The following is a 27,604-nucleotide window of genomic DNA, read 5'->3' as shown; positions in this document are numbered from 1 at the left end:
TAATATGATTTGTAATTGAGAAAATCAACCAAACTGTAAACACAAACTACTCTCATATATTACAAAGTGTGATGTTCCCAGAAAAGTTCAGGCCACCTACTTTTATGATGAACTGACAAATAATTTCTTGGTAATAATTTAACAACACATCTAAGTACAAAAAATAGAAATCCAGCACCAAAACTAAATGGAAAAGAAGGAATGGAATCGTGATTTTTCCACTGTGAGGCCAAACAATTTTGGCTGCTGAAGTATTGTGTCCTGTTATGCAATTAAGTAATGTCAAACTCTGAGTTTCATACCAAAGACTTTTATACAAAACAAGCCAAAAATACTTTATCACCCTCTTTCAAATGCGTCAAAGAAACAAACTCTGTACAAAACTTCAAAGGTATCTCTAGGACTCATATTTTAAGGTTTACTTTCAACTAACCATTGTATTAAACTTTCAGTTTTAAATTTTCTGTCATGGCAATTCTCAAGATTACCAAAAAGCACCATAAGCATTTCAACAACCCTTTTCCTTCTTCAGTTTCAACCACCATCCCTTATGTCCAAGGTTCTCTCTTCTTCAATTCCAAAAGAGTTCCTTCGGATCAGACCTTCTCAATTGGCAGTGATTTTCAGCTTTCTTGGACCTCCGACAATGGAGGGCACCTCTCGATTTCGCACCTTTCTCAACAAACCAGACCCATTTGGTCTACTATCCCTGGACAGGCTTTTGTCTCGGCTGCACTGGTTGACACAGAATTGGAAGAAAGTAGAGGATCCTTTCTTGTCAAAGACAAAGATGTTCATATGGTTTGCAATCACCAAACCATCGAGGATATTAGGATCATTGAGGATATTGGGGTGATCAATGGTCAATTTGATCATCATTTGGAATGTGAAGTGCCAGATTCTCCTTCTGTGTATCGAAGGTTGGAAAAGAAAACTGATGCTCAAGAGATTCAGATTCCTACTTTGATGATCACAGGAAGGCTTTTCAATATGACTAAGAAGAGTAAAAGGTTTCAAAAGCATGGCATTCAAGCAACTATGCAGTTTGAGGCAAAAGGACCTTCTGTGTATGCAAGGTATTGGGTTTTGTTCAATCAGAAAACCAACCATGAGGTGGGGTTTCAAGTGAAGATTGAGAAACCTAACTTCACCTCCCGCAACCAAGTCTCTAAAACAGTTTCAGGAGGGTACCAGGGCTTCAAGAGGGGGCGGAATAATAGGAAAAAGAGACTGGGTTGGTGTTGGTACCTTTCTAGGCCAAGAGGGTTTTTGCTAGTCTCTTCAGTGGAGGACGAGATAGCAGACTTGGATATCATAAAACCAGAAGAGTTCAATAGAGTGTGGTTGACATATGCAAGTGATGAGAAAGAGAGGTTTTATGGCTTTGGGGAGCAATTTTCTCACATGAACTTCAAAGGCAAAAGGGTGCCCATATTTGTTCAAGAACAAGGTATTGGCAGAGGAGATCAACCCATAACCCTGGCTGCTAACTTGATTAGTTACAGGTAGTGTAATGTACAGCTTTATAATCCTAATTCAAATCAGTAAGTCATAAAAACACACACACTCACATATTTATATATTGTTGAAAACGCAGTGAATTATGACATTTTGTTATTATTGGCAGGGCAGGAGGTGATTGGAGTACAACTTATGCTCCTTCTCCATTCTACATAACGTCAAGAATGAGGTCTGTCTGCCTTGAAGGATATGATTATACTGTTTTCGATCTTACTAAACTAGACAGAGTACAGATACAGGTATGGTTACAAAAATTGAGAAATATGGTTAAAGTATTCATGTTAACCGGACTGATCTATACCAAAAAATACCGTTCAAAATTAGAGTAATTAGTACAAAGAAACTTTGAAATTATGCAGTGAATATTGGAAAATGTTGAGCACTGCATTAGGATGAATGGATCTTTTTGAAAATAAAGTAAAATTAGGGCAGTGGTAAATATTTGTATCACATGATGAATGTGGTAAAATATCTAAAAGAATTGGTATAGGATGACTGATGAATTTAATAATACAGCCAAGAAATTAAACTATGATTGATAACTTGCATCAAGAAATAAAGAATGCATTATGTGTCGGACTTCAAAATTTTCGAACATTCAAAATTATTATAATGTCATGAAATCATGATTTAAATGTGTGTGTATTAGTAATCAAAGCTTACATTATTCCATATTTTGTACCGTGGAGCTTGCAGATACATGGAAACTCTGCTGAAGGGAGGATATTGCATGGAAACTCACCTTGTGAACTGATTGAACGTTTCACAGGAAGCATTGGAAGGCTACCTGAGCTTCCAGAATGGATTATATCTGGTGCTATAGTTGGAATGCAAGGTGGCACTGAGGCTGTACGTCATATCTGGGATGAACTAAGGACCTATGATGTTCCTATCTCGGCATTTTGGTTGCAGGTAATCCCTCAACCCTACATTTAAAAAGAAAGGAAAAACAAAAGTAGTTCAAAGTCATATACACTCTTTGGATCTCTGTAGTCTCAACAAACATGTAATTCACAGTTCAGTTTGCTTCTGTAGACGATATATTTTTCTTGATTCAATCCGAGCTATATAATAATTTAAGTGGTGTATTTTGTTTGACTGATGTTACATACATAGATTTCTAACTCGACTGGTAACTACTGGAAATCAAATTAGTTCCCACAACTTGTGATGAACAACTTGGCTTGTGCACACACACTCAATACCATTCTTTGATATTTTTAATTTATGATGATTACTTGTGGCAACTGTGCAGGATTGGGTGGGGCAGAGAAAAACATTGATTGGTTCACAGCTCTGGTGGAATTGGGAAGTGGATTCGCAAAGGTATTGGGGATGGAAAAGACTTATTGAAGATCTTAGATCTCAGAATATAAAAGTTATGACATATTGCAATCCCTGTCTAGCACCGGTAATGCTTCCTTTGAATCACTTCAAGTATAAATATTGCAGTCACTAACTTGTTTTTCTTCAATAAACTGCATTTTATCGTTAGTGGAAGTAATTCATGATTGGTCTCTTGCTTTGCTATCATAATTTCATTTTGCTAAGTGCAATTGTAAGATAAGACATGTGGCTAGTTTAGGAAAATTGATATAATTTCTTTGTCTAATCCTATAGGTTGATGAGAAACAAAACAAAAGGAGAAACCTCTTTGAGGAGGCAAAACAGTTGGACATATTGGTAAAAGACAGCAATGGAAATCCATACATGGTTCCAAACACGGCTTTTGATGTAGGAATGCTAGATCTAACGCATCCAAAAACTGCAACTTGGTTCAAGCAGATTCTTGGAGACATGGTGGATGATGGAGTTAGAGGATGGATGGCTGATTTTGGTGAGGGCCTTCCTGTAGATGCTGTTTTATATTCAGGTTTGCATTAACGTATCTTTATTTCTCCCAACACTTTTGCTCACTGTAAAATTCTGACCTGCTTCACGAGGACTTTCTTATGGCAGTAGATTGTAACAGAAAAAGTGGATTAATGTAATAAACTAACTAGTTTGTGCTATTGGCTACAATGCGTATCTCTTATCTTCTGCCAAAACACTCTTCCAGGATAATTTTCTGAACATTTTCTTATCATCCAACCTCCTAACCAAAAAAATGAGAGAACAAAACTAGACTGAGCATGTGATTATTACTAAGAAGATGCACACTCCGTTTCAGGTGAAGATCCTATTTCAGCTCATAACAGATACCCGGAACTATGGGCCAAAATTAACAGAGAGATCGTGGAAGAATGGAAAAGTAACTCCTTGGACAAGGTAAAGAAAGACAAAGAAGAAGGTTTGGTTTTCTTCATGAGAGCTGGTTTTAGAGATAGCCCTAAGTGGGGGATGTTATTTTGGGAAGGAGACCAAATGGTCAGTTGGCAAAGAAATGATGGAATAAAGAGTTCTGTTGTTGGCCTTCTGAGCAGTGGAATTTCTGGTTATGCCTTTAATCACAGTGACATTGGAGGATACTGTACAGTGAACTTACCTATAGTCAAATATAATAGAAGTGAAGAATTGCTTTTGCGGTGGATGGAGCTAAATTCTTTCACCATAGTCTTCCGTACCCATGAAGTAAGTAAAAATACCTGCAATAGTCATACACCTTTCATCATGATTATATTTTCTTCTCTCTATAATCACTGTAGAAGTACTCAACAAGGATACATTTATTACAACAAGAATTTGGCTAACCAATGGAAGTTTTTATTCTTTGACATTATAGTGTATTACACTACTTTTCACCCTTAAAATAAATATGGTTAGACTACAAATATTTTTTAACTTTTCTTGCCTTTCTCTTTGATCTGCAAAATTTACTAAAATAATAGTGGTATGGACCATATGGAGTGAAGCAACTTAGCTGATATACTAATATAAAGAGTTGATTCAAGAAATACTAAAATCTGAATTAATAAGGATATAATCATATAGCTAAACAGGTAACCTTTTATTCAATAAGTTTCGTCATATAATGTTTGCATACCAATGAGTCACTGATGCTTGAACTGTATGCAGGGAAACAAACCATCCTGCAACAGCCAGTTTTACTCAAACCAGCAGACAATGTCACACTTTGCACGTTTTGCAAAAGTATACAAAGCATGGACATTTTATCGAATTCAGCTGGTTAAGGTGATCACAGAATTTATCTATGCAGTCTAATTAACTATATATAAACCATTAGGAATTCAAAACGGTCCTTACCATTCTTTTTTCTAAGCAGGAAGCTGCCCAGAAAGGATTGCCTGTATGCCGCCATCTATTTCTCCATTATCCGACTGATGAACGGGTGCAACATTTGAGTTATCAGCAGTTCTTGGTTGGTTCTGAGTTCCTAGTGGTTCCTGTCCTTGACAAAGGAAAGAGAAAAGTTAAAGCTTATTTTCCATTGGGGGAGAGTAGCAGTTGGTTTCATATATGGACAGGAAAAGTATTTTCGAAACAAGGAAGTGAAGAATGGGTAGAAGCTCCAATAGGATATCCTGCTGTATTTGTTAAGGTTGGCTCTCATGTTGGAGAAATTTTTTTGAATAACCTAAGAAGTTTAGGCATTCTTTAATATAGCATTCATCAAAGTTGGATGAATCTTAGATATGTAACATAGCATTAGTTACTTATCAATTCATGCCGCTGAATTAATTTAGTTGTATTTGTATCATTGCAACCAAAGCTAGTGTAAAGAAATAGTTGAAAGGATCTTAATCACTTATATTACATTCATTAAGCTTCATAATATAGAACATTAGCTCATTAGTTTGTTAGTACAACTTCCTCATTCATTTCCAGCAAATAGCTCTGCAAATAAAATAAAACATAAGGAAAATGACACATAAGTGCTACATGGGAAACACTTGCCTACTTCATTCTGCATAACTTCTTTTATCTAAATAAACAACATAATTCACCACTATGAAAAATGGTCAACCACACATGCCATTTCTTTAGTGGCATATTGAGCGGTTTGTGGTTTATGTAGTAGGTATAGAAGTGTTGAGTCTATCGAGACGGAAGAGGTTACCTGTGGTTTACACAAACACTGATGATATCTGAATTCAACTATATAAAGGATTGACACCACTCTCCACCCAAAACCTTAAGACAATATGTTAACGGGTCTTTCATCTTTATATAGTGCTCTACTTTCTCATTTATATCCAATGTGGGACTTAGACTCACTTGGACTCCTAACAATCTCCCCCTCAAGGGTGAGTCTCTTCCACATAGGTACACTCCCCTTCCAGCAGAAGCATTCCCAACCAACCACAACCACGAGTAGTCCTTTCCAACCATTCCAACTGCCGTTTATCTTAACGGGTTGCTTACCTGAATACGCTTTGCCAGGAAGACTTTCAGTATAGGAACAATTATTTTTTTTTACCCACACAAATTATTTGATACTTCAATTCATTGGGACACTTTTTTATTAAACCTTGACAACCTTTAAATATGCGCAAATAAGGCCTTGAATCAAGTACAAATAATAAAAACTGACAATAGAATATCAACTAACTTAAAATCAAAACTACCTATATCTATTTTATCTCTATCAAAATCAAACCAAATATTACTAAACCCAAAACTAATAAAATAATATTTTAATGAATCCCTAAAATTTAAGTCTGTCCTAACAAAACTCCCCCATAAACTTAAATTTTTCATCCTTTATTTTGGCTTTCCATGTGTATCATCCCACACCGAGCTTGCTTCTTTCAATCATATTTGACTTCTTCTTTTTCCTTATGGCCCTTCTATCTTTTAGATTGGTTGACCTCTTTTCCCAGACCTCTTCTCCTTATTCTCGACCTCTCCCAAGATCGTCTAGGCCTTGAGTGTTCCAAACTTCTCCCCTATGAAACTTTTCTTGAAACACTTGAACTAGTGGCTAAAATCTCCGCTATCGGTACGCCTCCAGAACCTGATCAAAGTCTTCAACCATGAGCTTTGATAGGTCCTTCGTTCCTCGACGATGCACACAAAACTCTCGAAATCATTTGTTAATGATTTCAAACTCTTCTCCATAACTCAGCTGGCAGACAACGACTCTCCATTTCTGCTGAGTTGATATGCTACTTTCTCCTTCAAATTTTCAAAATCCTCTCAAAATTTGAAGCCAGTCTTGCCTAACATAGTGGTCCCCTATAAGTCTACCCTCACAACCTACTTCCTCCTAACCTCATATCTGTGCAGCTTTCCTCATGTGATTATGTTGTCTCCGACATAGTTTGTGCACTCTTGCGTTTCTAATTAAGGCACATATCTAAATATGCTTCTTGCACATGACTACATGAGCCAGAAACATTTTTGGTTGAAAATACTTGTTATGTCCATTCTATAAGAACTCAGAAATAAAACTTCTAAAACTTATCATGACCCTCTCATGTAAGCCTTTTTCTGGGACAATGAGAAAGCATTCATTTCTACGTAGACAACCTGAACCTGAGCATTATATATCATTCAAAACCAGTTATAATAGCTGTTAAACAAGAAACCAAAGCTAAGTCAAGTTTGACATCTCAATCTCTGTCAACTTTAATAGTTGATAACTGGTGCATTTCAAAGTGAAATACTGAAATCCCATCTTTTGTAGCAAGCAATGAGTGTTAGGTTCTTGATGACATTACCACCACATCCTTCTTGAGCATTGGAAATACATCCTGATAACGTTGAATTTCATACCAGAAATTGAATCGTCCTCAAGTTACCAAAATTTGAATACTATTTCCCGTAGACAACAACATCCACCGCTGCAATGATCAAGAGTGATTGAATATCATGACAACATTGTACAAAACTTCTACCAAAACAAACTAATCAAAATGGTATTCATCATCCAATGAAAAAAGGAGGCAACCCCATTTTTCATAAATATACTTTACATTGAATGCATAAACCTTCAATTTTCACAAATGGTAGTACGCCCGCGTACTCAGGTAAACTTACAAATGAGTTTCCTCTCAGTTCCACGAGAAACGCAAGAAAATTTGTATGTTCTATCACCATGCACGAGTTAAGGTTGCTCTTATTGAATAAGGTGGTTGTTATCGAATACTGTGGTAGCATATTCTCTTGAACTCTTTTCGGTGCCATGTCAGAACTATTTTTTCTTGGTTTGATGCCATTTTATGGCATATTCCTTTTAGATTCGTACTGAAATGCATGTTCATGAAAAACAATGAAATATTTTGAAATCGCATTGCTGGTTCAATTAATTATACAAACTTCTATATACTGTTGAGAAAAATTGGCAGACTCGTGCAATTAATCATGATATAAAAAAACATTATATTTAAATAATTGCGATGCATGATTAAATTATTTACTTTTGTAATAGTACCTTTAAAAATTATATCTACAGCAGTGATTAAAACTAATACCAGTTCCTTTTGTTTTTATTTTCAATTGTTAATTTCAAAGACCACCTTATCATCAATTTACATATCAACTCCCTTTTAGCCTAACCATAAAATATAACCTTAGATGTTTTGCTCCTCCGTAGCATTTAATATATAATTTATTTCACCATGTTATAAACATAAAATATGCGCTGAGTATGACAGTAATATTACAAAAAATTACTCTAATATATTCTGCAGACCGTCAAAAGACCCACCGTTACTATCAAAATGGCATCTATAGATAACAGTATAGCAGTGCATATGTTCCTTAATGTTGATGCCTCCCCATGCAAATGTTCCATTCAGTAATTCACCGTTCAAACATGTTAAGCAGAAACGACTTCAATTTTAACTATGAATATCTATCGCAGGATCAAACACAAGCTTAGCACTGACAACTTGTGAAGGGTAACATCTAAAGTACATGAATTTGATTACAAATGCAATTTCAAAACTTGGGTTCATATATAGGTGGGGAAAAAATATATGCACTTTACAAATTTTTAACAATAAAATTAGAGCCTCCAACATGCCCCTCAAATACTTCCCAGAAGCTAAAAAACAGCTTAATTTGTAACCAAAAAAACAGCTCTTAAAACACCAAATGGCACCAATGAAAAAACAGGAGCCTCTTCATTTCAGACCTCTCCACGTTCCAGGGCATACAGAAAAAATTGTGCTTTATATTGTAGTGTATGACTAATATGGAAGCCATTCCTTTCTCCATATCTAGATGCACCATCAAATATCTAGCTGATGAAGATCAATCATGCTTGCAGAATTTCGTATGAGTTCCTTCCGAATATCCACCTGATACATATAATTAAAATTCTAATTATGTAGCAATAGCTACTCAGATCATGGTGTATAAAAATATTTTTATTAAAAACTGTACAATACTTACTGAACCTAAAGGCATGCAATTTGTTAATAAGGCCAATTTCAAAGTAGATAACAAATAAATGGATTATATAAAATGAACAAATAAGCATGTTATGAAACAGACGCAACTCCTAGTTACTATTGCCCAGGTAAATGATAGTCAAATGCGCTTATTAGAGTTTATATCAGATTTGTTTGTATAAACTTTCATCACAGTAGCCTGAAATTCCACCTTGACTTCTTCATTGCAAGGGATGAAAGAAATAGCATCTTTAATGCAAAAATTATGGTAATTTTAGAGGTTAATGCATGATAAATGTGAAAAATACTTGTTTCCATATTTATAAATAAGCTCAAAGTTGTAATTGTTCATGAAACAATGTGTTTTTCTTATTGAAAAATTGTAACAGTAGGAAAGTTGTGTAGTCAATTGTACAAGAACTTATACATGATTTGGAGTGTTGTCACATGTTTCTCGCTAAGCTAATCAATCATGCGCTCAGCTACAAATTAGAGTCACTTAAAGGTTATGCAGTTGATTTTTCGCTCAACACATGCATATTTGTGCACTGAGCGAATTAGTTAAATTTGAATTGGCTTTTAAGTTCTAGACAGACAAAAAGAAGGGTAACTTCTGAGCAAAGAATCAAAAAGCATTGCAGAATTTCAAGAGACTACTTTAAGACATCAAGACACCATTGTATGCAAGGAATGGCTAAAATATGTACGTTCGAGATGACTAGGATTAATTAAACTTTTCTTTCATTCGAATTGGATGTAATGACTTATCATTGCTATAATTTTCATGTTCCATATATCTTTGTGTTCATATGTTTTACTTGTCATTATACAGAAGTACAATGTGATTTAAATGTTCATTTGTACTAGGAAGTAAATTTAAATATGAACGTAAGAAAAGCAACCAAAAGGAATGATACTATGAATAGTTTCAATTCTTCTGGTCATTTATTTGCATCAGATTTTAATGCAAAGGATATGTTGGATTACTTAAGGAATTAATAATTTAACATATATCTTTAGAACTTGTTTTAATGGATTAAACCAAGATATTAAACCAATATACAATGATGTTAATGTTTGAACGCAGAATATATATATTGTTCAGAACTGTAATGTTAGTCATGAACTCAATTCCAACAAAACTTGTTTTAAACTTTCAATAGCAAATTTTAATATCTTGTTAATTTCATTCCGTTTAAATTACATGAATCAAATTGCTATCATTACTAAATTGGCTTTGGTAAATAAGCTCAATTAGACAACTTAATACAAATCCCTTGGGAGAATGATATTCTAATCTTATTTTACTACTTGAAACGATTTGGTACACTTGTCAAAAGGTTATCAATGTATAAATAGATTAAAATATGAAATGCGCGGATGATCTCCCCCTTTTTTAACATGTATTGAAAATTTGAAATCTTAAGTTATTTGTCAAATTCGGTTCCCTCTAGTTTTCTTGAAGTTCAATGTAATACACAAATATATATAAGCAAACATATTCAGGTAAAAAAAAATCACAAAATAGGTAGCATGGTCAGATTACCTGAGTACCCATAAGAGAGGAAAAAACAGTACTTGCTTCTGCTGCATCCTCAACTTTTAATTGCTTCAGTAACCTCCGTTCTGGATCCATGGTTGTTTCCCATAGTTGTAAAGGCATCATCTCTCCCAATCCTGCATTTATAGAACATACAAGAGTATAGTATTATTATGGATAGAAATCAAGAAAACATTGTAAATTATTCGCCCTAGAGCAAAACAGAAAAATCTCATCATTGGGGAGACATATGAACCTCATAATAAACGGGTAAAAGTCATAAACTAAAAAAAACAAATCATTTTCAACACAATAGACTCTTAAACATAAAACTTACTTTCTTCAACTAATATATTGTTCACTACACGGTTCTATGACACACCCACTGATAGCAGAGATAATCATTACCACTGAGTTTGCAATGCAAGAAAGTGAGTGAGGAAGAGATGCGAAGAAGGGGAAGAAGGGGACCACAGGTATATTTCCGCACAAAAAGTGAGAAAATGCATTGAAGGCGTCACAAACCAAAACATAATTGATTATATTATGTAATAATCAATTATGTTGGGTTTGGTAATGTTTTCTGGTAACAAAACAAAACAATGCCAAATTCAACGAAGGAGACTCTAATCGATTGTGCAGGACTTATTTTATGTCCATTTTTCTGTAAAAAAAGAATAATATTAATAATAAAAATAAACTTATGATAAAACTATTTTTCTTCATTTACCCCAACCAAACAACTTTTATTCTCACTTTTCTCTTCCTTTCTTCCCCCCCACACCTCCATTCCTTCTATTTTTTCTCTATCAAACGAAGCATACATGATCAACTAAATCCTTAAGTATTGACATACGGTCATATTGCTCTTCTTGTTTTGTATGATTGATGTATGGAGCAGATATTTCACAAATTCCCTGTGATTTCAACTATAGCTTGAATGGACTTCCGAGTGGGGGGTCCTTAATGACATGAAGAAAATATTAATTTCCACAAATATTTTTCAAGTTTCACAAATTTGAGGTGGGAGGCACGTAGCTTAAGATGACAATTTCAATTATTTTCAAATTCATTTTTTTGACCACCCATATTTGCCAGATATATTTTCCCCTGGTATTCACGATGAATAGCAGTTCTCAAACAATAACGACCCTTACTATTCAATAAGCTAATGTCGTATGAAAAAATTATTGTCAAAATTGTAATAGAAGCCTACAAATAATTCCAGTGCAAGCAGTGTACAACTAAACTAACTTATAAGCATTACCTTTGAACCGTTGCATGTTGTATGATGCATTAGGAGGAAACGATTTTTTAAGCTTTTTAAGGTCAGCCTCGTCATAGCAATAGTGCACTTGTTTTCCCCGGACAACCTGGTTATTTAAGTAAAGATAGCTCGAAGTTAGTATGATTCCATCTGATAGACATTCCATGAAGTAAAAATTTTAGGCAAACCTTGTACAATGGTGGAACACCAACATAAATAACACCTTCATCAAACAATGCTTTCTGCAAGATAGAACCACTGCATCAAATTTTATCATTTATTTTTTATTTATTCTTATAGAAGCTAGCTTGGTTTTCAATCTTCCATTAGGAGTAGATTTTGCCAGCATTTCCCAATATACTATACCTGATATCTGAAGAAAAATGTCAGTAGCAAAGTTCGGATGTGAGCACCATCCACGTCAGCATCAGTCAAAATAATAATTTTATGATACCGGAGTGCGTCCTTTTTAAAATCCTCTCCCTGAAATGACAAAAGATAATGATTAAGTAAATTACTAAATAATAGTTGCTAAGAGCAAAAGAATTCTGGCACACGATTAACATGGTTATCAAGCTATTAAAGTTGGATTTTCCAATTCAATTTTGGAATTCAATGATACTTTCTAACTTCCCAACCTATTCAGGAATCAGGACAACTTTGGGTTCCCTTTGTAAACACGACAGTAATACTAAATGATTTTGTTAGTTTCCTAATTACCATATTCTCTTTCTGCTCACCTTTACATTTCTATTTTTTTACTCTAAATTCACTTTGAAAATCACATTAATTGTCGTTAACTTGGTTCTTTTGATGGCCTCCATTTGGAAATCTCAACAATTTATAGATTGGATTTACTTTTTAAAATTTGAACTTCATGCAAGTTACTTTTCCACTAGACTCTGGATCATATATCACTAGCAATTACTTCTGTTTCAATATAAGAAGAAAATCACAGACAAAAACTTACAATTTTGCAATTGAAGAGATCTCAATTTAGTAATATTCTATAATTTATTTACACTTCACCGTGGTCTGTCTTTCAGAACTTTAACAAATGTATTTTTATTCATTTGTCTTTTTTATCAGCTTACTTGTGTGCTTTAACTCGATCATTAATAGCAAATTAATGAAGCAGGAAGTATTTTAACCTTCACACCAAGACCAAGCCCGAGAATTAAATTTTGGATCTCTTCATTTTTGTACATTGCTGCTTCATCCCTCCTTTCAATATTCAGAATCTTACCCCTCAGAGGGAGAATGGCCTGCATCAAATATGCTCTGATAAATAGATGCAGTTACATAACTCCAAATAATTCTTTTATACACTATGAAGTCCAATCTAATAAGTGCTCCACGTGTCAGTAAACAGAATTCAAGTTATTAGATACAAGTAGAAAAAAAGAATTAGTAGTATGAAAACCACATCCATATTTGAAAACTCCTCAATTTTATATTTCCACTCATCACAGCATTAGCTTTGTAATGTTTTCTTACACTCAAAAGGTAACAAAGCTTTAATGACAACAACAAAAGCCTTATTCTAGTATGTAAACTTCACTGCAATAATCACATGATGTCGACAACTCAGTTAAAGACCAAACTCTAATGAATATTATTCACCATGAGATCTCTTTTAAAGTTAAACAATCTTCTCAAATATCCTCAGTTCTCCTTTCAGAAGACTAAAAACTATATGATTTTGTTGTAATTAGAGGAAAATCTTCCTAATTAGAGATAATATCTGTTGAATCTTCCTAATTAGAGAAAATATATGTAGAATCTTCTAGTTTATTTTTCAGTATATTGTTTCCCTATTTCCCTTTTTTGGAAGATTAGATTGTTACAAATAGGTGTTAGGAGAGTGTAATAGATATGAATGATAATAAGTCTGCCATGAGCATTGCCTATAATCCAATACAACATGCCAGGACTAAACACATTGAGATTGACAAAAATTTCATCAAAGATAATCTAAACAGAGGCTTTGCGATTACAGCTCATGTTCCTACATAACTCTAGATAGCAGATATTTTTACAAAAGGGTTCCCTCTTGGTAGATTTCAAGATCTTGTAGGCAAGTTGGGAATGATTGATATTCATTTACCAACTTGAAGGGGAGTATTGTAATTAGAGGAAAATCTTCCTAATTAGAGAAAATATCTCTAGAATCTTCCTAATTAGAGAAAATATCTCTAGAATCTTCCTAATTAGAGAAAATATATGTAGAATCTTCTAGTTTATTTTTTAGTATATTGTTTCCTTATTTCCCTTTTTTGAAAGATTAGATTGTTACAAAAAGGTATAAGGAGAATGTAATAGACACGAATGATAATAATAAAAACTCATTCTCTTTTCAAGTGATTTATTCTCCCAAGTAGTGACTTTCTGCACATGTCCAAATCATTTAAATTATTTTCTATGATTTTTTCCTCAATTGCAATCACACCAATAACTCCACAATACATAAATTCATTTTGTATACCATCCTTTCTTGTATATACATTTATCTTAACATTCTCATTTTCCCTACTCCCACCTTTATCATTCACTACCAATGAGTATTGTTAAACGTATAGCAATACAATTAAACTTTCCTTTGATCTTGGTAGGTATGTTCCCGTCACAAATAACCACTCAACCTCTATCCTTTGATAACTTCAGTTCCTCATCATTGGAATATTGCTCCTTGATAATAAAACTTAGAATCCAGTGATATGACATCTCCCATTATGAAGTTAAAGCTTTAATGAAAATTAACAAAATTATATTATGTCATTTAATTTCTTTTCAAAGAAATAAATGCTACTTGTACAATTTACAATGTCAACACCTCTATTATTTCAACATTATTAACATTAAAAGTTTATAGAAATAGCAAAACATTGTAGAAGAATTTGAGGAAGAAAATTATTTCCTTAAAAAAATTATGAGTGTTCCCTTTAGTGATTTGCTTTTCAAGATATAAGAGGCAATATTTAATAGCATGATCGCTATTTTACATATATTTGCATCCAAATGAAACCACAATTTTTAAAGGTATAAATAATCTAAATCAAGTAATAGATTAAATAGTTAAGTAATAGATTAAATAGTTCTTACTAGGGCAAGAGAAACGTTAGGAACAAACTTTATTAAACATTCATTGGTTCAAATTTAATGGAAATCACAAATTTTTGAGTTCACAACTTATTCAATACTGTACTGGTTTTGTAGTAGTAGCTCAATAAATTTTAACCAATGAGTGTGTTCCTAACACTGCCCATAGACATAACAAAAACATAAGTTTAGTCTTTATTGCCTCCATTATTCCAATAAAAAAAGTTGAGTTTCAACGCAAGGTATAGTGGTGGGATGAGCTGTACATAGTTTACAACCATACACCCAGACATCTATCGCAAGGAGTGTGTTAAAGATAGAGTAAAGCATGTCTTGTGTCCACACCTAAGAGCAGTGGAAAATCTAGATTCTTAGTTGGGGAAAATATTAATATATAATACTTAAAAAAATATGATTTTTCACAAAATATAATTTCAAAAGAATCTAAATTTTATCTCTCAACTTTATACATTAATTTATAAAATATTTTACGAGGGCAACAAAATTTTTAGAAACAAAAGTATTTTATGTTCTAAATAATAGAAACCAAATTTTGTGGGGGCAATTGACCCGTTATTCCCAATGTGCATCTGTCACCGCCTAAGAGCTCAATATTTTTGGCATGGTTATCAAATTGAGATGTCAATTGTAAATCGGCAAGCTAATTTTTTAATAATGAATCATAATTTGAATAGAATAGTAAGATTCAAAAGCAAGGGAAATTTACTTTTAAATACAACATATATATACAGTATCCAATGTAAACATATTAAACTAGACACAGATTAAACAACCTAAGAGGAAATCTTACAAAACAAAATTATTAGCTGAGTTTGTGAAGCCTTTATTTTAAAAGAATGAAAATGAAACAACTAAATAGCAAAGTAGTGTATATGCATTGAATATATAAGTGATTAATACAGTAGGGGAATAATGAAATACGATAAGTTCATTAATATTCCTTCAATTATTTTCTTTTAATCACTTAAGCTTTTATTTTTAATGGAAACAAGTATATTTTACCTGGAAGCGCCTGTCACGCCCTTGCTTAGCACTTCCTCCAGCTGAATCACCTTCAACTATAAAGATTTCTGCAATATAATGGCAAAGAACATTCAATTCAAAGCACATGTCTCCTCATCAAAAAGATTTACAAAGATATCAGCTAATTTGACATGAATCAGCTCTACATATAAAAATCTTGTAGAAAATAAAATACAATATTCTGTATTTACTGCAATAATAGCAGTATATAGGCATATAATCTTTGATTTAGAGAGAATATCTTCTAATTATGTATAATAATGTAATAAGTCTCTTATTTTTCAAGGTTTATCAACCACACCCGCAACTCCAGTGACCTTCCCGGCAACATTCTGACAGCAACCCACCTAATTCAGTTTTAAATATTTTTCCACACCCATTAATGCTTTTTTGCATCCTACATGGTTATCTTTCACGAAAAGAAGGTAGGGTTGTTTTCCCTCCTTAAGAAGTTTTATCTTGATGTAAACACGCAGCCTAGTACCCCCTATACAGTCTCTTCACAACGATGTTAGAAGTGGACTTTAAGCCTAACTCAACCCCACAAAACCGGCTTGTAGGGTGAGGTTTGCACCCACTTATATACACTTAAATGACCTCATCTCTAGTCGATGTGGGACTTCCAACACACCCCCCTCACGCCGAGGTATATACATCTCGAGCGTGGGATTACACTTTTTAATGGGTGGTCCGATAGCGGCCCGATAGCGGGTGGATCAATATGCCCAACGACAACAGAAATCGCTAGGATGGGCTCCAATCATGGCTCTGATACCATGTTAGAAGTGGACTTTAAGCCTAACTCAACCCCACAAAACCGGCTTGTAGGGTGAGGTTTGCACCCACTTATATACACTTAAATGACCTCATCTCTAATCGATGTGGGACTTCCAACAATCTCATTGGTTTCAATAATTCACGGCTTTAAAACGAATTCTTCAACAAATATCCTATGCCCACAAACTTCAACAAAGCAAGGCGGACAAGCACAAAAACAAACATCTCACTGAAACTGCTCAAACTCTTCTCCATTGCAATGCTCCCAGACACTTCTAGGGTGGTTTTGTCCTCTCAGTGAACTACTTTATCAATCACATATCATCCTCTGTCCCAAATGATTAGGCTCCTCGTTCACCATTTGATACATTTTCTCCTTGTGTCTTTCGCACCATGTGTTTGGTTCACAATTTGGCTTTAGCTTGACAAACTCTCACCATAGACCACCAAATGTATAGTACTAGGATATCAGTGATAGTAAAAAGGTTATCAACCTACCGTTGTTTCCCTCCCCTTGAGAGTGCTTCCTCTCCTCGTGACATGCGACGTGTTGTCCCTCCTAATATCCCTAATCTAGTCCCACTTAAACATGTTTCTCAAGATGACACTGTTGTGCACCTAGATGTTCCCCAAACAGAGACTCAGGTTGTACGACCTCACTAGACATATCAACATCACCAATGATCTGTTGCCATTCTTAACATGAAAGAGTACCTTTAACACCAATTCCAAACTATAGACCTTGCTAACCTTTGATATTTTCCTAGAAGAGAACTTGGTTGGAAAGTTTAACGGTTGCAGTCAATATCTAGATATTGTCTCTAGAATGTGTAGTGAGACAGTCCTTCAACTCCCTCTAGGACATTGAGGTGCAGTAATTCAGATACTAAAATACAGTAAGACTGGCCTCGTTTAATAAGACAGGAGACGTTCTAAGAAAGTTGGTGAGTCATCTGCCAATTCGGTCAGTTCACTCAATGGTAGCAATCCACATATGGGTATTATATGATTTAACGTAAGGAGGAGTGATGAAAATCATAATATATTCGGTATTTATTGTAATACTAGAGGATTATGAGAATATAATCTTTGATTTAGTGGAAACAGAATATCATGTGTTTATGTATAATTAATGTAATAAGTCTGTATAAACTCGCATCCACCATGTATTCAAACACAGTTTCAGTCCATCAATCCCCTGTTTGCAAGTCTGACAATACTGATGTGAATATTTGAGCAAATAGTCATGTCTAGTAAGAAACAATTAGTTTTAAAGTAGAAATTATTGACTAAACATGAATCAAATCATTGAAAACATCACCAAAAGACTGTAAACAAAATATTAACTCTAAAATTGGGACAAAACCGCCACATAACGTTATAACCCAAACACCGTGTTATTGTTTTAACAAATCTGCATACAATTGCCCGAGGGAATCCACTTACAGCCTTAACTAATGATATTTGAGCGATAGTTGGAAAGGCCATACTTTCGAAATCCCAAAAACATAATTAGATGGCAAGACTAAAAGTCAAGTCAAAAGTCGATAGAAATACACTGAAATAAAGATTTTTGGGACATAATATCAAAACTACTTTCTAACATTTACTTGGAAAGCCATGGACCAAATAGATTATGGGACAATTAGGTGACTATTTTTTACAACCGGCTTTAACAACACCATCTGAAATTTGGGTTGGGTCTAACTTGACTTCTGAACCTGTCTAATGGGATATAGATTTTCCAAGGTTTTATAATTATAAGTTTTAGACATATACATAGTCAATGTGAGATATGATATGTAAAAATTAATAGTAATAACTCTAGGTCCATCACAAAACTGTNGTTCAAATGTTANGTAAAATAAGTTCCACAAAATTAAAAACCATCATACCACATTCTTCAGGATTTGAAGAAGAACAATCAGCTAGTTTTCCCGGAAGAGATGAAGATCTCAATANACTCTTTTGTCTCACCAATTCTCTCGCTCTTTTTGCTGCCAGAGCTGCCTAATTAGACAATAAATTCACAAGATGCTTTTGGTTAAGCCTAACCTCCTATCAGGAACAATATATTTAAAATACAGAACTGTAAACTCAAAAAAGAGATGATTACCTTAAAAGCATTGAGAGCTTTAGAAAGTATCGAATCAAGCACATCTGGATGCAATTCTAAATACTCAGTAAGATAGTCATGAATAGATTGTTCAACCACTTTTCGTACCTCTGGATTTCCTAACCTTGTCTTCTCACGTCAAAGAGANTAGTAAGAANAAAACATGAGGCAGTACCATGGAATGCAGGAAAAGAATATAAGATTCTGAAAATTCCAATATTTCCAGTAGACCTAAAGGAGAGAATGTAAGCATTCCACCAAACTAATATANAATAGGTAATACCTTTGTTTGTCCTTCAAACTCAGGGTTTGGGACCTTGACTGAGACTACACAAGTTAGACCCTCTCTAACATGCTCGCCACTTAAAGTAATATCCTTATCCTGCAAAGAACAGAGAACACTACTTAACAATGAAAAGAATCCACTTTGTAACTACTCATAAAATAATCCATGATCAAGTCAGCCAATGGAGGCATTTTCTATTTTACAATACCCATGTTTAATAGACCATGTCAACGTGTACAGAAGTTTCAGTTCTTTTAAGCATAAATTATATAATAGGCAAAGTTTGGCTACTGTAGTGCACCCTAGTTAAGGGTAAAACAATGTAGTTAAAGTATCAGTAGGTATAGTCAGAGAGAAAATCAAAGTTACAAATTCTATACCAGCACTTTCATATTTAAAGAAAGTAGCCATGCATAAATTGCTAACGAGGGAAAACAAATAAAAAGAGAAACAGCCGCTGAGCAATACCTTAATAACTTTTGACTTCTTTCCTAGACCATTCAGCGTTCTTGTTATAGAAGCCTTCATGGCCTCAATATGAGTGCCACCATCAATAGTGCGTATACTATTAGCATATCCCAGTATTGTATCTGAGTATGCATCTTCACACCTAGAAAAGAAGAAATTAATCAAATCAAATATGCTAAAAAGGAATTACTAATAGTTGTCAACCATATTGTACAGAAATCTCCATAAATCATTTTGAGCTTCTATTTTTACTAGATATAAAACACAAACCCCAAATTTGTAAATTAACTCCTGATTCATAAGCAGGCAACTGCCAAATACAGACAAATGAATCCTGACATACTAGATGAAATGTATCTAGCGAACTCTGCTGTCAATTGGAGTTGTAGGGCTTACCATTGAAAAGCTATATCAACTGCGATGCCATCAGTTTCTTTTCTAAAACTCAGAACGTCATGAAGAGCTTTCTGAAACGGAGGGTCACTAGTCAGTAACCATTTTACAACTACTGAAAACATCAGCTCAAATATATTGCATAATAAGAAGTTGGTTCTTCCATTAAAAGGAACAAATTGAAACAATGAGACATGTTTTTAATATAGAAAGTCAAGACTGACAAAATCAGGTAGCAACACTGAGCCATCTTTACAAGAAACAATTGAGAACACTAGTTACAAGAAGTGAGAGCACATCCAACTGTAGAGAAAGATACTCCAATCAAAGAGAAATATTGATACAAACCCAGAATGGAAATAGAATAAAGAATGGTTTCAAAATGCGCTGTTCTCCTTCAAGGGTCGCCACCTTTCACAGCTGAGATAATGATCTGTTCTCCAAAACCAACAAATCTCTTTCAATCTTTTTTCTTGCTTCTATTCAAGTCAACTACCCAACCAATTATGTACTTAACTACAACTGTAACAGCTTTCCGAGTTAGCATTGGTCATCCCGCATGGGTCATTACTCTGCCTGACAAAACAGAGATACAATGACCCTGGTGTACAGGGTGAGTTCAACGGTGATTCAACTGGTTGTGTCAGTAGCATTACTCCAAAATTGTAGCAAATAATACAACTTTCACATTTTATTATAAAAATCTGAATCCAGATAGCATTGAACTTCTTTTTATCTCAAATGCCATGTGAGCAAGTGTTAGGAACCCAGAATTGAAAAGAGAAAGAAGAGTAATAATCTGTATGGTATAGACTATATAGACTGAAAAGAACACAAAAAATAGGAGAGCACTCTCTCCTCCAAGGGGTTCCCCTTCACAAAGGACTAAAGCTCAATCTACAAAATTGCCAAAAGTCCCCTGCATACTAGGACCCTCCAACTATATAAAGAAAACCTCACTTACCCAAACAACCAAACTAACGCTATTTCTTAATCTCTTTCCCTCTATCATACACACACTATATCCTATCACCAAGTCTTTACAGATGGGAACTTAAAAGAGTTGTGCGGTAAATATTATATGCAGTATGACAGATATTAAGATATAATAAAATGTAATGCACACAAGTATAATAGAGACTTGATTTATAATTGAAGTAGAACGAAGGATAAGATATCCTACCTAAGCAAACCAGCACAAAACAATAAAAGAACAAATGGCATTAACCATAAATTACAAGTATTAGACCTTATCTGCATTGAGCCATTTCACATATTCGACCAACCCCCCAGCATAAAAATATTTGTTATATTGAGCTTTATTTGGATCATTATCCTCTTTCTGAAGTGTGATTGTAAGCTGCAAAGGTCAAGAAAACCCATCATAAGACACAAGGTAAATATATAAATGCTCTTCTAGAATACTTTGATTTATAGCTGGCTTAATGATGGACAATGCACTTTTCTCCTTTAACCCATTATGAAAACCGATGAATATTACTTGCATATTAAAAGCATAGCCGAGCAACATTGAAAATATAAAAGGACATGAAGGGTTAGATTTCTGCTGATACCAAATAGATTGAACTTGACCTTCTATTATCTCAGAGAAGTAGAACAAGAAAGTTGATTAGAAGTGATGAGCTAGGCTTCATCTTATTAATTTAAAAAATTCAAGCTTATGATTTGTTTACCAAAAAAGTTGTTGTGCTAGTACCTAGAATTTTTCATAACTCCGTCCAAACTCAGTAACATATAAAATGATGTTTCTATTATTTTCTTCAAATTAATTGGGCTATGTGCTAAGTTGTGGGATAGAATAAGAATTTTAATTTTTTCTAAAAATAACACATAAGTATCTGCAGAGCTTCATTGTGTTTAAGATAATTACAAAGTAGAATAAATCTAAAACCCAATCCCATGAATCATATGAAAAATTCTGCAAGTTACACATAAAAAGCTGAAATTTCTGGAAACCCAATAAGAGTCCTTGATGCCAAGTATATCAAATTATTAATAATTAAGGTAGTTTTTGTATGACTTTAACTCCAGATACCAATTTAATATTATCAAGCATCGATACTATGTAGTCTAAATAACAAATACTACGATGCAAAAAAAAAGAATATGGAACATAATACAAACCAAGTCTTTTAGATTAACTCAAATGATTATTGAAAACATCGTTTATAACCTCATTCAAATTGGTTACATGACAACGGAACTAGGTATTATAATGCCATCATGCATTATCAGTTCAAAAAAAAATATCTCTGTTGCCATCTTATAATTCTCAGTCAACTTACATAATTGACTGCTTTCCTTTTACATACAATAGGAAAACATTTTAATCCCCTTTCAAGGGAGTGACAATGTTCCTTTTCTTGTGCCATATTCAGTGTTTAATTGGGCTTCAGAAATTCCAGCACTTCCACTGAAGTTGATCTAAATGATGTCATTGCTTTACTAACCAGAAAATATGCGGTTCCACCAAGGGACCAACCACGGTTCTAGCAGTTAAACCTTTTGTATCCAATTTCCATCCTTACACTCCATTCCAAAACGAGAATATCAATCATCAACTGTCCCAGAAGCTTAAAATATTAGGTGAAGGCTCACGAATAGTTTTTTATATGCAACACTTCCTCACACAATAACCCTTGGACCTAAAGCATAAAAATGCAAGGACCGACCCACTTCATGTTATGCTTAATATAAACTTTTATTAATCGCTCTGTCATAGAGACTTCTGATACCATATTATTAACTCTCCCAAAAACTTAAGCTATTCAGTGAAGGGTCATCATTGATTTTTATATATAGCATAGATATTCTATATATATCTATATCATTATATAAAGATACTCTCTTTTGGTGTCTACGTTTTGTTTCTTATTTTACTCTTTAAATAATTTTTTTTTAAAATAAATCATACCAATTTTACTCTTTTAAGTGACCTTTTTTAAATTTAACTGTTTTTTCAAATTTAACTATTTTTTTCAAATTTAATTACATTTTATTATAAAAAAACTATCTATAATAAAGTTGTAAAAGGTAATTATATTTTATTATAAAAAAGGTCAGGCATGTGTTTTCACTTCAAGGAAATTTAGTCACTTGTCAACACATTGATGAAGTAATCAATATACACGAATAAAATGTTATCATGAAGTATTAACATTTATGACCATATGTAACAAGAATAACGAATGTTGTATATGACATCACAAATGGATAATACTAACTCAACAACTTCACCTTTGGGTTGAGGAAAGCTAACTCCCTAATCCGGCCAGCTATTGTGCTATAATCAAACTCAATAGCAGTGGTGAAAACTGCATGTTTAGATAAAAGTACATGTGTAAAATTTGCAGGGAAAAAAACATAACCTAGAAAAAATGGCATGATCATATAATATGAACCTTCTTTGTCGGGCCAAAATCTAACACGTGTCCCTCGATGATCTTTCCTTTCATCTGGAAGCACAAGGCATTTTAGAATTGTCACTGGTTTTCCACGAGAATATTTTTGTGTGTATTCCATTCCATCACGCCAAACTGTTATCTCTAGTGACTGTGAATTTCGATAGTAAACAAGATCTTTAGATAACATTGTGGACTAAGCATATCTAACAACTGACTAAAAACATAATATTAAAGCAATTTTTATTTGCTGACATCTAAACATGCAATGAATAAGGTATGGATGTGTAAAATTAGAGACAACAACAGTTATACCCATCACAATTTTTTTATCCAATGCATTGTATAAACCTTGAAAAAGTTTCAACTAAAAAGAAAAAGGAAAAAATTGATAAAAGTGTACCTCAGACAAGGCATTAACAACAGACAATCCAACACCATGCAAACCTCCTGAGACAGAGTACCCACTGTTAGCACCACCAAATTTTCCACCAGCATGCAAGACCTACAAAGTTCAAAGGAGTAAATAATTGTTATCCAAAAAGATCAAGTACATAAAATATGTATTCCAAATGCAGGGAAAATTTGGGTTACAGCATAAGGTCCAAGTTCCAACCTTTTCAAAAGTGAAAATTTTAGGGGGTGTTTAGTTTGAAAAGACATTTCCTCTTTCCACTTTGTTTTCAGTTTTTAGAAGTTCGTGTAGAGAAAAAGAAAACAACCTGTTATGATTCTCCGTTTTCATTTTTTCCTGAATACACACATCAGGAAAAATGAAGAAAAATGAAAATAAGAAACACTTTCTCAAACTTTATCTTTTACTACAAGAATGATAAGGAACACCAACAATACAGAACCAGATATGGAAGACTCCAATCAGTTAATTAAATATCCTTGAATACCGACAATAAAATTTGCAAAATAACACAAAAGAATCTCGGTCGTATTTGCTGATGGTTAAATGATTCTCTAGTCATATTTAGCATGACAAGCTAATAGATGGCATAACACGACAAGCTAATAGATGGCATAACACCTAGTTCACATCGCATATTTGTGAAGTCAACAGATATTCAAGATGTGGAAACAGCTCCATATATCAGGTGTAGAAATGACAAAAACCTGACTACCTCACTTATACCAAATTAAAAGAAGAACACGTGGAATAACAAAAAATGAATCTAGAAATAATATTAATAACAACTAATAGTCACTGAATAGGGAAATCAACTCTAGAACTCCAAACCTTCAATAAATTTCAAACTGTCATGCTTTTCCTTACACTATAAACATAATTTTCTGTGATAAAATAGCTCAGCTAAATCTCAAATAGTCATGCATCTCACTCTACTCTAAACAAAATTACGTTGATAAGATAAAAAGCAAAACAAACTCAGTTGGATTTGAATTGCATGGTATTGAAAGAGCCACACAACTAGATATTCAGAAACATTTAAAGCATATAACGAAGCAATTATCAAGACTTATCAAAGTATGTGTAATAATACCGTCAACACTGTCTCCAAGGCAGATTTATTTGTAACTGGATGCAAGTCAGTGGGAATCTGCACTCCATGATATAAATTAGCACATGTAATCAAAATAAAGTAAAAGATAGCATTAAACACTGATTAAAAGGGAACAAGAGTTAGCAGCTTAAATCTTGATAGAAGGCAAATTATATTTATTTCCACAAAATAACCATTGCTAGCATTGTCACTGTCAAGCAGTTCATCATATATAATTAACTCGAAAAAATTAAGAAAGTTAGAAAATAGTTAATGGTTACATTAAAAAAATAGTACCATACTATACCCAACTCAGAATTTTTAGGTAGATGGGCGTCTAAATTTTTAATGTAAAATGCAAAGGTTTAAACTTAAAATTAACATTGGTTTGGTCAGTTATCAAAAATGAACCAACTAAAAATGTCAGAGCAAGATACATACAAATAAAGCACAGTCAACCATGAGAAAATTTAAAAAACAAACAAAGCATACCCCACGACCATTGTCAGTGATGCTCACAGAACCATCTGCAAGCAAAACAACATCAATCCTGGAAGCAAACCCACCTTGAGCTTCATCAACAGCATTATCCAAAATTTCATACACCTAAGACACCACATAAACTCTTCAATCAGAGAAACCTCGGGACAAAAACAAAATAGCAACAAAGCAGCCGCAGAAAATGAAACTACAAGACAATACCAAATGGTGCAACCCTCGAGGGCCAGTGCTTCCAATGTACATCCCGGGCCTTTTCCTCACAGGGTCCAAGCCTTCCAGCACCTACATGTACCAAACAACCCTTTACCAAACACATGCCACTTCCTAACATATTTAACAAAGCAATTAAATAAACCAAATACTAATGCACCAACAAACAAGAAAAACACACGACATCACATAAAACTCCACACATAAACTAATTCCCATAGCACTCATAACTTTTTAGCACAATCAAATTGACACGTCAAAACCTGAATTTGATCAGAACCATAAGCTGTGGAACTTTCACTTTTCTGAAAAGCTTCAGTGGTAGGGACAGAAGACATAAACGCCCTTGGAGTGGCAGTAATTGAAACCGAGCAGGGAATCCAAGATTTTCTCAGATGAAAACTCGTCCTGAGAAAACCAAGAAAAGAATAAGGACGAACAAATAAACCCTTCAGGCTTCATTATCAAAATTTGGAAACTTTTTTAAAAGGGGCAAGCAAAAAGTGAAGTTGTGCATACCTTGTTTTGGTGAGAGTAGAAGAAGGAAGAGAAGAAAAACGCGTATGGAAGGAAGAGTGGGTGAAGAAGCGAGAAGCCATGAAGCGAAGCAGAGGAGGACGATACAGAAGAACTTGCGCCATCACATTCACATTCCCAAATCACTCGCTTCGCTTTCCCTTCAATGCTTCCGAGAGTTCACTGACGCTATCTTCTTTCTCTAAACCCTACAACATATTTTAGAGTAAACTCAATTCTTAATACTTTCCCTCCACAAGATGACTTAGTAAGCCGGAGAAAAAAAAAAAAAAAAACTTAAATACTATTTTAAATATAAATTTAAATTAATCAATAAAGTAATGAGATACATACAATTGTCAAAAAATTCTTAAAAAAAATATTAAAATATATTATAAAAAAACGTATCCACTCGTTTGACTATGAGGTTTAGGGGTTTTTATCCAATGGTCAGATAAAATATATCAAATGATCTTAGCCGTCGGATATCATAGTATATTATATTTTGGTATTAATGTCTAAGTATTTAAGGCTTTGTTTGATTAGAATTAAATGTTTGGGATGAATGAAGGGAGAAATATGTTTGGAAAATGTACATATATGGACTAATTTGATTTAAAATATTATAAATAGCTCAAGTCTTATTAATTAAGCACGACTTTATTACTAAAAATTCCTCATCAAATTTTTAATTTTAAAAACTAAACTAAAGTCGTATTTGAAAAGCATTACTTTTGATGAAATTGTAAAAGTAAAACATAATTTCACTTAAAACTAATTATATTTAAGTAAAATTGTACAAAGAGAAGAATATAACTCCAATACACATATATTTAAACTAATCGTGAATAAATTACACGACTTCTTAAAAAAATGACTGATTGTATTAAAAATGATGAAGTCGTATTTTTTAAATACGACTTTTAATTCTAAAAAAAAGTTGTGGTGAGTTCACTTTTTCCTCTGTTGTATATTAAGTTTTATATTTATTTTTGTTCTAATTTATGAAAGTATGAGCATAAGACTTTCTTTTCTCATTCTTCATTTTTAATTCTTCTATTTTAAAGTTTTATATGTTTTTTTCAAATTTTTAGAAAATTTAATTATTAAAATTATATTTATACAATTTAGTCATCAAAACAATGATATATATTTTTAATTTAATATATTAATCAAATTAAAAAAGAATATCTTAAAATTTAAAATATTGTTATAATTTATTAAATTGATATTCAAAATAAATAAAAGAAGTATATAAAATTTAAAAAAACTTAAAAACCTAAAAGAACTTAAAACATTATTTTTAATTTATTTAATAAAATTATTAAAAAAATCTCAAAATAAACAATATATTAAGATAACATAAAAAAATTAAAAAATCAAAATTTGTCTATTAAAATAAACTCAAGCTTGGGAGTTTGTGTACCGTGTGATCATCCGGGCCCAGACAATTAAATACGCCACCACTGTAATCAAAAGTTATCACTATGATCACATGACTATAATCCGTTAATCCAAAATTGATTCCAAAATCTATAAATACAGGTTTGAGGTAAAGAGGTGGATGGTGACATTTAATACGCATTAGTTGTTTGAGGAGCCAAATTTTTAGTGACTTTGACATCATAATACCTTTTG

General features: G+C 33.3%; 2 protein-coding genes and 1 long non-coding RNA gene across 3 annotated transcripts; 1 reads left to right on the top strand and 2 right to left on the bottom strand.

Moving 5' to 3' along the window:
* The first annotated feature begins 55 nt into the window (after window positions 1-55).
* LOC106753805 (sulfoquinovosidase) lies at window positions 56-5,245 on the top strand. Its single transcript, XM_014635661.2, has 8 exons — window positions 56-1,505; window positions 1,628-1,760; window positions 2,218-2,433; window positions 2,777-2,932; window positions 3,142-3,394; window positions 3,692-4,092; window positions 4,537-4,653; window positions 4,745-5,245. The coding sequence occupies exons 1-8, from the start codon at window positions 469-471 to the stop codon at window positions 5,078-5,080; spliced, it is 2,649 nt and encodes an 882-aa protein (XP_014491147.1). The 5' UTR covers window positions 56-468; the 3' UTR covers window positions 5,081-5,245.
* LOC111241086 lies at window positions 2,336-7,594 on the bottom strand. The gene is made up of 5 exons (XR_002666862.1): window positions 7,462-7,594; window positions 7,143-7,265; window positions 4,726-4,865; window positions 4,007-4,106; window positions 2,336-2,447 (listed from the first exon to the last, which is right to left on the bottom strand). It is a non-coding gene; the product is annotated as an uncharacterized LOC111241086 (long non-coding RNA).
* Window positions 7,595-8,325: 731 nt separating this feature from the next.
* On the bottom strand, window positions 8,326-26,203 carry LOC106753936 (DNA gyrase subunit B, chloroplastic/mitochondrial-like). The gene is made up of 21 exons (XM_014635825.1): window positions 25,970-26,203; window positions 25,714-25,858; window positions 25,442-25,522; window positions 25,232-25,345; window positions 24,740-24,796; window positions 23,635-23,736; window positions 23,232-23,382; window positions 23,068-23,144; window positions 21,059-21,169; window positions 19,813-19,883; window positions 19,417-19,558; window positions 18,946-19,044; window positions 18,663-18,791; window positions 18,442-18,556; window positions 15,749-15,816; window positions 12,778-12,891; window positions 11,993-12,109; window positions 11,815-11,868; window positions 11,627-11,732; window positions 10,366-10,496; window positions 8,326-8,726 (listed from the first exon to the last, which is right to left on the bottom strand). The coding sequence occupies exons 1-21, from the start codon at window positions 26,089-26,091 to the stop codon at window positions 8,658-8,660; spliced, it is 2,175 nt and encodes a 724-aa protein (XP_014491311.1). The 5' UTR covers window positions 26,092-26,203; the 3' UTR covers window positions 8,326-8,657.
* Between the last annotated feature and the right edge of the window lie 1,401 nt (window positions 26,204-27,604).

This window comes from Vigna radiata, unplaced genomic scaffold (assembly GCF_000741045.1).
Source record: "Vigna radiata var. radiata cultivar VC1973A unplaced genomic scaffold, Vradiata_ver6 scaffold_7, whole genome shotgun sequence".
NCBI lineage: Eukaryota > Viridiplantae > Streptophyta > Magnoliopsida > Fabales > Fabaceae > Vigna > Vigna radiata.
Note: the sequence above shows the minus strand (reverse complement) of the source record. Positions and strands in the feature narration are given on the sequence as shown.